Below are 13,773 nucleotides of genomic sequence, written 5' to 3'. Positions count from 1 at the left end.
AAGCCCCCAGCACCTGGAGGGCCGCATGCCTCCTGACTGCTGGCACAGAAGACGACGTTGGCCCCACAGCCACTTCACAAAGCCAGCCCTGAAGCCAGGCCTCAGATTCCAGAGCTTGGAATGACCCATTCCCCCACGGCAGGCCACGCGGGGCCCCTCACTAGAGAGGTCCTGGGGACACGGCACATAGGCAGTCTGCTTTCCTGACGCCCTGACCTCCCACCTCCACCCGAGGACCACCTGCTCTGAGATGCCCCCCTCCCCCACCATTCTCCCCATGGAGGGCGCGTGCCCGGGCCCACAGGGAGTTACCTGCAGCAAGGCCAGGTCTGCGTCCTGGGCCAGCTGCTGCAGGTTCTTCACGGCGGATGTGGTCTTGATCACGCGCACCAGGGCCGGGGAGCAGTCGAGGGGCAGCTCGCCCAGCAGGGACTTCTCGTCACTGAGCAGCAGCAGAGCGTGGTACGGGCTGCAGAGCAGAGTCCGAGGTCAACTGACCAGGCACGTACCCGGGCCCCACAGACACTGGACCCGAGAGAAGAGGCCACCGGAACGGTTAGACAGAAGGGCAGTGGTGTGTCCAGGGGCCTTTAAAAAGCCACAGGGATTACTATGACCCTCAAAAAAAAACAACAGGAACAGAGTGGAGGAAGGCTCGGCAACCCAGCTCCATCTCCCCTCCCTGGGACTGCCCAGCAAACATTTATTCACTGAAAACATACATGAATCTTTTCCAAGCAGAGAGTCCCAAATTTGGAAAAGCAAAATCCCCACAGCAGCTATGAACAGAACTACATAAAAACAGACTCAGCAAGTAAGTCCAGGAGGAAGGACACACTTAGAGCACAGACTGGGCAAGGGAGAGAGGGCGAGGTAGTGCCCCGCTTCCTCTCATCTCCAAATCTTCTGTAATGTGCCCAGATTTCTTTTTTTAGTCATAAAAATATCTAAGGAAACAAGAGACTTTAATTGGGCAGGGGGGTTGCGAAAACAGCTCAGCTCTTTCCTTGCAGGAGACCAGTTAAACTAAGACGCTGAGCTCCCCGAGTTCTGATTTGGATGCGGTGCCCCAGTGAGTGGTGAGCAACACCGGGAGGGCGCACTCCTCCCCCAGTCTGGCTTCTCGCCAGGATGCTGGGCCCCTGGAGCACAGCCCAGGCCTGGGCTGAAGACCCGGGAGCACAGAGCCTCATCGCCCCGGTGTGCTGAGAGGGCTCAGAGGACACCTGTGGCTGGTCCCATCTGGACAAAAAGCAAACCTCGAAATAGGCACCTTCCCTTCTCTCTGCATAGGGCCTTACCTGCCATGGGCTGGGGCAGGAAGAAAGGAGGACTCCCGAAGGCAGCAACCACAGGAGCCTGAGGCAGCAGCTCCGGGGAAGGGCCCGCAGGCAGAGGGCAGGGCTGGCACTCACCGGATGGCTTTGAGGCTCCGCTCGATGGCCTCGGGGGGGATGAGGCTGGAGGCAGCGTAGTGGATCTTGTGGGGCAGGCAGAAGCTCACCTCCAGCCAGCTGTTGACATGTAGCCGCACCACGCCGGACGTACACAGGCTGCGGAGAGCGGGCCCGTTACCGCCAGTGCCCCCGCAAACCCACACGCTCACTCGCAAGCCCACCAGCCCCGCCGGAGGGGGCTGCTTCCCAGCCCCCAGCTCCTGCAGCCGGAGCAAACCGCACGGGAAGCCCCGGGCCAGAGAGCACCTCCCAGCCAGCAGGGTGTTCACCAGAAGAAAACACACACACACACACACACACAGAGAGACGTCTCTGGGAAGCCCTGAAATCTGCAGTCCGACCGGAGCACCAAGGCTCAGGGAAGCCTCTTCTTTGTCAGTCCAAGGCTCAGGGGCCACCTGGGCATACACCCTTGCACAGCCCAGGAGGGCCCCATCAGAGCTGGGCGGCCAGGAAGGCAGGGCCCGTCTCTGGAAAGGACAGGTGGGCAGCAGGGGAAAGGGGGGGGGGGGTGCCGAGTCCCCATACGTCCTGTCGGGGAGGAGCACAGGGCACCCGGCTCCCTACAGAGGCCAGCAGCACGCCAGCTACCCCACAGCAAACCAGCCTCAGCTGCAGACTTCTCGCTCCCCACCTCCCTGCTGATGGCAATGTGGTTCTTTCAGGGCCAAACACGACTCGGGTCCCGTAAAGCCCCTGGCCCTGAAGCCTTGTTGCTCCCACATCCCACCCTGACCACCTGCAAATCCTGTCTGCTCTACCTACAGGGAGGTACAAGGTCCAGATCGTCTCAGCACCAGCACCCCCGTCCACCCTCCCTACTCAGACCCTCAAAGATCCAACCTCAGCAGTCCCAGCCAAGGCCCCCAAATGCCGGGAGACCCACATGACCTGCCGACTCTTCCCCCAACCTCGTCTCCCACCTCAGGCCGTCTGGATGCACCCGAACCAGCCACTCTGTTGTTCTCAGCCTCTGGGGCTTCTTCCGGGCGCCCTGGGCTCTTTTCCCATTTCAGGTCTCACTCCAAGCACCACCTGCTTGGTGGGGTGGGCCGGGACCCGGCCCCTGCCCCCGTCCCACAGGCAATCCGACCGCCGTGTGGTCCCGCGTGTCTGGAGGCACCTACGTGTCTGCTAGAGGGTGCCGTTTCCCCGGCCAGAACCCGGTCACCAGCTCTGGTCTTAGTGCTAACTCCCCCCGACACAGCCGGTCAAGCGTCGGGTACCTGGGGGCACTGAGGGCCATTTCGGGAACTGAGGAAGGCACACACTGCCAACTCTGGGGGACACTCCCTCGGGAAGCCCCCACGCAGAGAATAGGCCCCTGGCAGTCCCCCAGCGGGCATGTGGCCCCATATGCCCTGCCCACGAGAACCACACACATGGGAGTCGTTTCCAGCAGGGGCTTCTGAAGCCCTCCAGTGAGGAGCCAGCCTGACTGCACTCCAAGCCCAGTGCGCGGCTCCTGAGCCAAGTGCCGACAGCACTTGGGACCTGACACAGAGGAGGAGGGGCTACTTGGGCAAAGTGCCATGACTGGTCCTCCCCAAACCCCCAGCAGGTGGACAAGATGGGGATGGTGCCCACTGTCAAGGTTTAGCCTGGCCCAGCCCGCTTCTTCCCATCACATTCCAAACCCCACTCTGCAATTCTCAGGCAGCCGGAGAGGCCATGACGTCCACATCTGGCCAAGTGTGGGGCAGGCTCGGGCTCAGGAAGGCCCCGTGTCAGCCCTCCCTCGGGGCACACTAATGCACGGTGCTGGCAGGTGGCCCTGTGGCCCTCACTGGCCACAGCCCCGGGCTGTTCCTACCATCGCGTCCCTGAAGCCTTAAGCAGCAGAACAACTACCACAGGCTTCTCCAGGGTCCACCCAAAGAGCTAGCAGAATCTGTGTCAGCCATTTTCTTGTGAGAACAAACCGTGGGGGGAACAAAACATACATCTATGACCTCGACGACCCTCGGGATTCCTGCCAACACCACAATCTGCCCGCTGCCCCACGACTCCCAGACACCCTCCACCGGCCCTGCCCCGAGTCAGCAGGGAACCCACGCCACACTCCCTGGACATCTGCACCACAAGCCGTCCCTGGAGGGAGGGTCAGAGCACCCACGGCTGCGAGGGTGGGGGCCGCAGGTGGGGCTGAGGCCAGAAGGCAAAGCTTTGGTCACCATGGACACCACAGTCCCTCAGGGTGACAGCTACGAGTGGGTCTGATGAGTGTCACACTCTCGGAAGAGACCCAGGATCCTGCACCAAGGCCCAGAAGAGTGGAGAGCTAAGGAGTTTGTAGGAGATGGCGGTCCCCAGAGCCCCAGCAAGCTCTGAGCAAGGGCGTCTGCAGGAGGACAGCTGCCACCAAACCTGAGAAACGGCAGCTCGCAAAGTCAGAGGTCACAGCACGCAAGAGCCGCCGGGTGGATGAGGTTCTCAGCACCCACGGACAAAATGAAGAGAGAAGAGAGAGGAAAGCAGGGCCACAGGGAGAGCGAGCCTGAAAGCTAATGTGGGCAGGCTCCTCCATCCCACCAGACACCTGGACAGAAAGGCCGGCTTCCAAGCGGCAGTCCTTAAGACGCGGCTCAAAGGCATGGTGGCCACACCCGGGAACCGGAGTCAGCCCTGACTCTCCTGCTGTTTCCCATGCAGCTGCTCCGCTGCCCCAGGAGCTTGGCGACGCCACTGCACACATGGGCACGGGGTCCTCTCCCCGGAGCAGGGGAGACAGGCACACAATGCTCCCTGGGTCTCACGTGCAGTTTGCTCCACACCCCCAGGCACTGGTCGCCACCCCCTCCCCTCCCGCCGGTCACGTGCGCCCAGAGAGCGCTGCACACCGAGACCCCGCGTGCAGACCGGGCCCAATATGCCCACCCACAGGGGAAGGGGAAGCCCCAGAGTACCCCTGCTCAAGAGGCGAGCCAAGGGGAGGGGAAACGGCTGTGTCTCTGTCTCGGAAATGCAGCCCGTTTCTCTGACCCTGAAGGACAGAAGGCGCCCCCTCAGAAAACCTGGGAGGCTACATCTGGTGTGTGTATCTGTCAGCACCACACAGCAGCTGACGCGCAGCTGCTGTCTGTTGCCCACGTTACGCGGCACCCAGCCCCGTGTGTGCCGTTGCCGCCTGTCACCGAACAACGTCCCTGCGGCATCACGGGGTAGTTCCCTACGCCATAGCAGGTGCGGAGCAGGGGTCTGGCGCCCACACGGCTCCCACTCTGAACTTCTGTCTGCATGGCAGTTGTGTCTGGTCTGGAGACACTGTCCGAAGAGCGCTGCCCCCGCGTGAGGCTTATCCCGCCTGCCACACGGCTCTGGGCCACACAGCGTCACCCAGACCATCTGCCACAGGAGATAACGCTCGGGTCTCAAGGCGATGACTGCGCAGGAGGCGACACCTGGCCTTGAAGACACGCCCTTATATCTCCTGCCCCAGAAGGAAGGTGGCGTGTGGCTCTTACTCCGTTACCCTCTCCTCCCACCCTCGCAGAAACAACTTCAGCTCCTAACCCTTGAGCTGAGAGCTGAGACCTCCCTCTCTGGTCTCCCGGTCACCCTTCTCCCTGCCACCCAGTGCCCACCGACACTCTGGTCCCACACACAGCCAGCCTTCCTGCTAACACAGCGGGGACACATACACATTCAAGAGGTCCGAATGGGCTCAAAGGTTTACAGAAGTGCGATTTGTGGAAAAAGAGACTAACCTTCCAAGGATGCTGGCGGAGGTGTCTCTGGTGCATCATGGCTCTGAGCAGACGGCAGTGGGAGGCAGCAATGAACCAGCACAGAGTTCCCAAGGCCACCTGCCCAGACTGGCCCTGGGCTGCCCCCCCCGAGCTCCAAGCCTCCCAGCCCCACCACAGGCCCCGCTACCTCTGAAAACCAGTCGGCACACACTGTCAAGCCGCGGCCCACAATACTGTGACTGCTGCGCACTCGTTCCCTCGACCACCGGTGAGCCACCAGCCACACTTCCCTACAGGCCAGCCTCAAGGTTTGTTACAGGAAGTGCAGGGACATACCCTGACTTCACGGGAGACACAACCTGACGGTCACACAGAGGCATGGGGCAGTCACTGAGGTCACCGAGCCCCACGGGGGACACAGATGCCACAACAGTCAGGGCAGGCTCCCAAGGGATTCATGCTGCTGGCCCCTCCTCACAGACACTTGGATCCTGGGCCGTGAGGCCACCAGGCCAATCGGCCACGCCACATCCATGGGTTTTATGTGAAGCAGCACATCCCAGGAGGCTGGGCGGGCTCAGGTGCCTAAGTGTCTGCTGGGGTCGAGTCCTGGGTCAGGCTCCCTGCTTCTCCCTCTGCCTCTGCGGCTCCCCCTGCTTGTGCTCTCTCTCTGACAAATTAACAAATGAAATTTTAAAAAAAGAAGCCGATCCAGCTCCTTTGATGTCTCACCCGGATCTCCTATCCCCACACCTCGCAGCTCCGGGTCTCACCTATGCTCGGACAAAACCCTCGCAGCCCCGCTGGAACGCTGCCCCAGGGAGAAGCGGCTCTGTGCCGCTGGGTCACTCCGTAAACACACGGCGCCCTCTCTCAGCTCCAAGCTAAGCCCCCTGCAGCAGCGGGCCAGGCTAGACCTCAAGGGACAGGGAAGGCCCCAGGCCAGGGCTGCTCCTGGGCCGTCCCAGAGCCACTGCCACCGGCAGGTTGGGACAGGGTGTGGGGGAGGACCCCGCTGTCCCTGGGCGTCCCACCAGAGGGGCGCTGCTGCTGGCTTACAGAGGTGGGCCCCAGGACCCACGAGTGGGCAGGGTGGGGTCTGGGAATAGGAAAGGGCGGGCGGGGGCTTCACCTGGAGGAAATAGGATCCTGAACACTCACACCAGGACGCCTGGGCTGGAGGAAGCAGCCGGGGGCGCAACAGTAACCCCGGGCGCAGTTTCTTCCCTGAAATGCGGCTCCCTGGTCTCCCTCAATCCAGGGCCCAGTGGGGCGCCAGGCTGCCTCGAGTCCAGGCGGCAGGTGGGCCAAGCGCCCCAGACCTCACGGCCTCCAACCCTGCAGCTCAAACCCAAGGAGTCGCGCTCCACTCCTTCCTTCGACGCGGCAAGCCTGGCTCAGGGCTGGCGTTTATCTCCAGGGCAGGCTGAGCGCCGCTTCTCGTCCCACCCTCGTGGAGGGAGGCCGGGCACCAGACGGCACCCAGGAAGCACCAGCCAACCCAAAACCAGAGGGCAGCAGACTTCAACGTGGTCATGAGCGACGCCACGGGAGAAAGGGGGGAACCGCAGGACGGAAGTGCCCGTGCCGACCCCCCACCACCACCGAGGTCAGGACGAGGGAACACGGGCCGCAGCTTCCGTCGCAGAGGACAGCTCTGCGTCCGGGGCGAAGGCACCCTTCCTCTTACAGCAGCGGACAGGGTCTGAGAAGGCTCTGGATAGGAGAGGGGGATGCACAGGGCGGCGGCCGGACACGGCTGTGGACACACACGCTCACCGAGACCCTGGGCCGGCACAGCCAGAGGAAGGGGGGGTCTCCTGTGTTGCCAGCGGGGTGTGGCCCGTGGCGCAGGCCCCCCCACGCTGTCAGGAACACACACATAACCTCACGTGCGCAGCGGGCGCAGGTCTTAGGGCCCCCGAGGCTCAGAGGCTGCGGCAACTGAGGGCCCAGGCAAGGGCTGTCTAACTGGCGGCAGCAACAGAGAAGTCCTTACATACAAGTTCAGCGGGGTGGAGGCCACACCGCTGAGCGGAGAGGGCAGGGACGGTGTGTACGCGCAGCGTGGAGGGGCAGAGGTGGCCAATGCTCGCCTGCGTGGCCTCCAGCCCACCTGGGCGGCTGGCACGTGGCCTGGGGCTAGGATACACCTGCCGCCAGGGCCGGACGGAGCCTGGTGCAGGGACATCGGAGAACAAACGCAACACTCTGATTTTCAGATGAGGGATGCGTGACCTTTTCAAAACCTTCCATTAAAACAGCAAAAAGAACGGAAATTTCCCAAATGCTCCTAACAATAATCCCAGGTATGGGACTAGAGATGGGCTTTGTTTTCTCGACACTCTTCTAGATTTCCTAAATATCGATAACAAGCGTGTATGGTTGGTGAGATCAGGAAAACGACTAACACAGAAAAGGGTCCTCGAGAAGCCACCCTTTCTGGGCTTGGACGATGTGTGCTATTGGCAGCCACAGCTCTTAGGCCCAGCCCACCTCCAGTGGGGAGCACGGGGCCTGCCGATAGGATGAAGGCCCGAGAAGGCAGGGGCGGGCACGGGACGGTGTGCAAGGACAAGGCCCAGAGCCGCCTGCACCGCTGGCTGGGCAGTGACCCCTCGGGAAGCAACAGTCCTGGGGCAGGGCGGCGGGCACGGTGTGCAGGGACCCATGCCCCACCCCGGCCCACACCCCCCACCTCCCAGCCACACTACAGACCCAGGGTCAGGGACCAGTGAACACGCTGGGAAATGAAGTTCCCGGCTGCGGACACCAATACTACGGGGAAAACCGTGCGGCTCTGCTGTGTCCACAGGACCTGCGCCTTCCCACACGCAGACCCCAAGTCCCGCGGCGTCCGCGGCGCCCTCGGAGCCTCAGCCTCCTCCTCAGCAAAGTGATGACATGACACCCACCTCAGGAGGCAGACCCCAAACCTGGCACCGTGACAGGGTGACTTCAGGTTCAGTCCGGGGGCTGGGGGGGGCCAGCACTGCCATTCCGTGCCCACCCCCATCACAGTGGCACCACAGGAGAACAGGCAACAAGGGCCACGGCAGGTGCCCCGGCACACTCCCCGCCCGCCTCACCTGTCGTAAGCCTCCTTGAGGTCCCTGGCCAGCTTGCACTTGGGCAGGATATGATGAAACGGGGACTGAGGACCATCACTCGCTGCAACGATCAGAACACAGAGAGTTTAGAGCCTCCGAAGCCAGGAAATATGTGAGGCTAGAACGGAAAATACCCGTAAGAACAAGGTTAACTGGGCGCCTGGGTGGCTCAGTGGGTCCAAAGTCTGACTCTTGGTTTTGGCTCAGATCATGATCTCGGGGTCGTGAGATCGAGCCCCACACAGCGTGGGGCATCTGTCTGCTCAAGATTCTCGCTCTCCCTCTGCCTCTCACCCCCCACACTCACGTGCTCTTTCTCAAATAAATAAATCTTAAAATTTAACTGAAAATAAATTTGAACTAGGTTTTCTTTTTTGATTTATTTTTGTACAGTTTTATGTACTTATTTGACAGAGTGAGTGAGAGACAGAACACAAGCAGAGCAAGAGAGGAAGCAGGCTCCCCGCTGAGCAGGGAGCCTGATGTTGGGCTCGATCCCAGGACCCTGAGACCATGCCCTGAGCCGAAGGCAGATGCTAACCGACTGAGTCACCCAGGCGCCCCAATTTCAAGTCATTTTGAACCAAACATCAGGGAACCCCGTACTGTATTTTATAAAATCTGTGCACCCATTTGAATGAAGATGAGACTTTGGCTGATTTGTTCAATGGCCTTTAGATGGGTCATGTGTTAGATTTTAGCACTGGGGCCCCTGGCCCCGCAGCGAGTTCACCGGTGGCCCCAGAGCACAGACCCCCAAGACGCCCTCCACCTGCTGAGCCGCTGCTTCCAGGCCTCATCCCACTCGCTCACACCAGGGCCATTTATTTTTAGGATCCAAAGTCTTTCATTAGGGGCACCCGGGGAGCTCAGTCGTTAAGCATCTGCCTTCAGGTCAGGTTGTGATCCTGGGGTCCTGGCATCAAGCCCTGCATCGGGCTCCCTGCCCGGTGGGAAGCCTCCCACTCCCCTCCCACTCCCCCTGCTTATGTTCCCTCTCTCGCGGTCTCTCTCTGTGTCAAATAAATAAAACCTTAAAAAAAAAGTCTTTTCTTAGTCCTTTATCATTAATACCTTAAAATATGTAGTTAATTGAATTTTTAAACATTTCTTGTGGTAGGGGCTCCTAGGGGCTTGGTCGTTGGGCGTCTGCCTTCTGTTTGGGTCAGATCCCTGGGTCCTGGGATGGAGTCCCACATTGGGCTCCCTGCGCAGTGGGGAGCTTGCCTCTCCCTCTGCCTCTGCTGCTCCCCTTGCTTGTGCTCTTTCTCTCTCTCAAATAAATGAAATCTTAAAAAATTTCTTCTGTGATGAAGTCACAGATTCTAAAGAGAATTTTTTTAAACAAAACTTGTGGATTGTTATGAATCAATACACAACTGACCAAAACATACTTACACATTCTGACAGCTGTCAAGGGAAAAAGCAAGTTCTCACTGACAGCGCACCCAACCGCTACTCTGATGTCCGGCCACGGCCAGACCGGGCTCACCCTCAGACCCGCATCTGGCCTCCTTCGGCTGCAGAGCCCTGAGCTGAGATGGAGGTGTGGGGGCGGCAGGCGGCGCTCCTGTGCTCACAGGTGGTTTGGGGATGCCCAAGTCCATGCAGCAGCCAGTAACCGGTCAGCTGGTGACTCCGTCGGGTCCTCCCTCAGTTTGCGGGAAGCCGAGAAGGGGAAAGCGCCCACTTCACCAGCCCTGCGTTCCCACTGGTCCATGGACAAGTCCCCGGTGTGTGCACCCGCCGCCGGGCGCTGTGGGGTGCGGATCAGGCCGGGAAATCCACTTCCGGGGTCAGTTCAGGGCTGCTATGCAGCTGTGTCCCATGGAGCACCCTCCCGAGTGCCTGGGGACGACCTGCAGATGGTCGCAGGAGCCCCCGATGCCTGCGTGTGGGCCTGCACACGCTGACGCCCCGCGGCACTCACCGTCAGCCATGGCAGACACCTCGTCCTGCAGCGCCAGGATCAGCTTGGCCTCCCGCGTGAGGTACTGGCAGCGGCGCTCCTCATGCTGCAGCACGGTGGCGATGCGCCGGGACAGCGTGTGCAGGCAGTTGATGACCGACGGGTCCGCGTTGGCCTGCAGGGGAAGGCAGGGGCTCGGAGGCGGCACGTGCACTGAGGGGCACACGGGGCGCATTGGCCACAGGGTGTGAAGGAACCTGCTCATCTCCTTGTCCACATGGTCCTCTCCAGGGGCCACTGCTGTCCCCGGGCCTGTGTCCCCTCTGGGGTCCGTCACAGCAACACTGCTGTGAGCGGCGTCCTGGCTGGGGAATGACTGCCCAAGATGCAACATGGAAATGGCTCTATGGGGCCCCCAGCATGTGCCACCAGCAGAGGCATAGCAGGGCATCACAGCAGGGCCATGCAGACAGGACCAGGGCAGCCCACCGGGGGCCGGGGCAGCGGAAGGCACAGATCCCACCACGTGCCCGCAGTGGGACCCTAGGCTCCCTCCAGAGATGCTCCACAGTGGCACCTCCCCCAGCAGTTAGCCCGACAGAGCCCCTGCAGGGCACAAACCCGAGAGTGCTTGAGGTCACCCATGCGCAGCCACTGCTGGTGGGCAGGACCAGGCCTCCTGAGAACTCAACCACACAGACCCACTACAACAGGGACACGGAGCTTGGGACACAGAAGCTCCAGGCCCCCCGTCTGCTGGACACACTGTCCTCAAGGGAAGAGGCTCTTCCCAGCAGGAACATGGCTAACCAAAGCCAGCAGGCTCCCTTGGCACCCCTGCGCCAGCTCCAGAACCTATCAGACGGGCAGGGAGGCCAGGCAGCCACACCCGCCCAGGCCAGGGTGGGGCAGGCGGCTGGATGGTCTCTGAAGATGCACCACGGAGCAGATAGCGGCGAAGCCATGACTCAGTGGTTCAGGAGGCCACGAGGGCTGCTGAGTCATCCCAGGGGCGGAGGTGGGAAAAGGGAAAGGGACGCTGGTACCGCTGATTAAACCCAGGGGTGCCTCCCCTCCTGTTTATCTGGCAGGCAGGGCCCCCCCAGCGAGGTGTCCACAGTCAGCCCTTTGGACCAAACCCTGCACCAGACAGGATAAACACCTTCGTCACCAGGACTTGGAGAGATTTTCTGAGCTCCCAGCAGATGTCACACTCACAGACAGAATCTGCACCCATGCAGGGGACAGGACTAAACACTGCCGTCACGCCATGCCCAGCACCCGGCAGCAGCCCTGCTCCTCCAGCACGGCCCCCAGCAACGCCCCCACGAGACGCTGGAACTACAGGGCCTCATGCATGTGCCACAGCTTTCCGACAAAACACACTTGCAGAAGAGTCTGCACAGGCAGTCCCGGCAGCAAACAGGGGAGGAATGATCCCATGCACCTGGCTATTCCCCTCCTGAGCCACCGAGTCACACGGGAGAGCATGACCCTATGTTCCAGGTCCCACTGGCGGGCCACTACGGCGTTTTAAGTCATACGCCTGAGCCCATGACGTCCACATTCCCAGGCATGCAGCGGGGTATGCACCCAGGCAAGACCCGCACTGATAGGGTGCCCTGGGGTGTCCTGCCTGGCTCCACAGGCCAGACACCACAGACACAGGTGCCTGCAGAGCCCAAGGCTCACTCTGGCCACAGGGACAGAGGGACCACCGAGGACATGCCGGCCCTGAGGGGAAACTCAGAAATGCCGCATTTGCCCCATAGGTGATGTGAAACAGCAGGAGATTTAGGGTATCGCCTGTGAGACTTTCTCGCTCCCAAAAAGTGCACTGAAACAGAACGAGGCCTCCAGAGCAGACGTCCAATTTGCAGGCAACACACACACACAGAGCAAGCATGATGAGATGGACCCCAACACGGAACACCAACGGGCCGGAGCGGGAGGAGGGTCCTAGACCGGCAGAGACCCACAGACACAGCCCACACACTCGTGAGGGCAAGGTTTTCATCCTGGCCCAGACAGGCCAGCGGCCAAAACTATGGCCATCAGGCACTAGCTGATACCAAATCACAGCGAACTTTATCAGGGGTGAAAAGGTGCCATGGTATAACACCAACATTCACAGTTGATAGAGAAGCCACCCACAGCACGCAGAACTGAACAGACATGAGCTGCGGGGCTTGCCCAAAACGCCTGAACAACAGGGCAGGGGAGAAGCCAGGGCGGGCTGGTGACAGCTGGGGGACATCAGAGATGGGTGTACGAGGGTGGTCAGACTATTACTGTCACTAGTGGGCGGTTTGTTTAAAACTCTTTAAAGTAGGGCACCTGGGGGGCTCAGTGGGTTAAGCCTCTGCCTTCAGCTCAGGTCATGATCTCAGGCTCTCTGCTCAGCGGGGAGCCTGCTTCCCCCTCTCTCTCTGCCCACTTGTGATCTCTTTCTCCATCAAATAAATAAATAAAATCTCAAAAGAAAAACTTTTCAAAGTATTAAAGTATATATGTATGTTTTCATGACTATTAAAAAAGACAAAATAACTTTCTCCCCTAAAAATACCAATGGGGCTTTACATCATTTAAAATTCCTCCCGCTCTTCAACGTCACGGCCTCTGCTGTGTGAGGTCCCCTACCGCGTTGCTTCCCGGCGCAGCGATCCACCCGTCCTCCTCCAGGCTCAGGCCGGGCCCCCACGCCTCACCTCTGCCGGCCACGGGCCGCACCAGTGTGAGGACTCCCCCTTGTCTCAGCGACCCAACTACTGGATGCCTGCACTGCTTCCGGCCTCGCCGTTATCCTAAGTCTGCTCGCAGCTCCAGAAGCCGCTTGTTTTCTGGACGGCAGTGTCCAGAGGTGGCACCCAGTCGGCTCCCCTACACTGTCCCGCCGCGACCAGGACCTGCCTGCAGGGCAGACCCATGGCTGCTTCTCACTGCCCATCCCGCAGGGACTGTCAGGGTTCACAGGCCAACAGTGTTCATCGTGATTTGGGGGTTTTGTTTCTTACTTCCTGGAGCTCTCTTGGTGGCTGTGCGCAGTATGTAGTTTTGTCAGTCACACCTGACATTATTTACACTGTGCAAAGGCCAAAATGACAAAGTAAAGGTCTCCACGTGGAACGGCAGGCCCGGGACAGCTCCTGCTAACCCTGCATGCTGCTGTCTCAAGCAGCGCGGGGGCCAGTTTTAAAGACCAAGCCTCACTCCAAGGGGCTCTGCCCTGGCGTCACTGTGGTTTCGAGCCGCTCACAGTGAATGCGGTTTTCTCTCCAGAGAAAAGCACCTCGAGACGTGGAACGATTCCCCATCTTACAGGTGTCCCCTGCGCTGCATGTCATTTTGGCCACTCTGAGGGCCGGCAAAGCACACGCTGCTCCGTGTCACTGAGACCCAGTCACCTGGTCTGGGATGCTTTTGTGAAGCCAGCGCACGGGCCACACGTGCCCATCAGAAAGAACACGGACTGCTTTCGTACGAACCGGCAGTGGGGCAGCTCACAGGGATCCCGTCACAGGACAGCCACAAGACAGACTTCCTGGGCAACTCCCAGTCCTTTCAGAACACAGTAAGGCTTTCCCGGGGGCGCTTTTCATGTTCCTGTG

General features: G+C 60.4%; 1 protein-coding gene across 14 annotated transcripts in view; it reads right to left on the bottom strand.

Moving 5' to 3' along the window:
• The window catches only part of NPRL3 (NPR3 like, GATOR1 complex subunit), a 38,419-nt gene that overhangs the window by 7,970 nt on the left and 16,676 nt on the right, over nt 1-13,773 (bottom strand). For all 14 annotated transcript variants that reach the window (XM_059155119.1, XM_059155126.1, XM_059155122.1 and 11 more), the window contains 4 exons: nt 10,187-10,340; nt 8,236-8,317; nt 1,416-1,553; nt 313-469 (listed from right to left, as the gene is read on the bottom strand). In XM_059155119.1, coding sequence (XP_059011102.1) covers nt 313-469; nt 1,416-1,553; nt 8,236-8,317; nt 10,187-10,340 — 531 coding nt within the window. The remainder of the gene's footprint in view (nt 1-312; nt 470-1,415; nt 1,554-8,235; nt 8,318-10,186; nt 10,341-13,773) is intronic.

The sequence above is a fragment of the Mustela lutreola genome, chromosome 17 (genome assembly GCF_030435805.1).
Source record: "Mustela lutreola isolate mMusLut2 chromosome 17, mMusLut2.pri, whole genome shotgun sequence".
Taxonomy (NCBI): Eukaryota; Metazoa; Chordata; class Mammalia; order Carnivora; family Mustelidae; genus Mustela; species Mustela lutreola.
The sequence above is the reverse complement of the archived record's forward strand: the minus strand, read 5'-3'. Positions and strand labels throughout refer to the sequence as shown.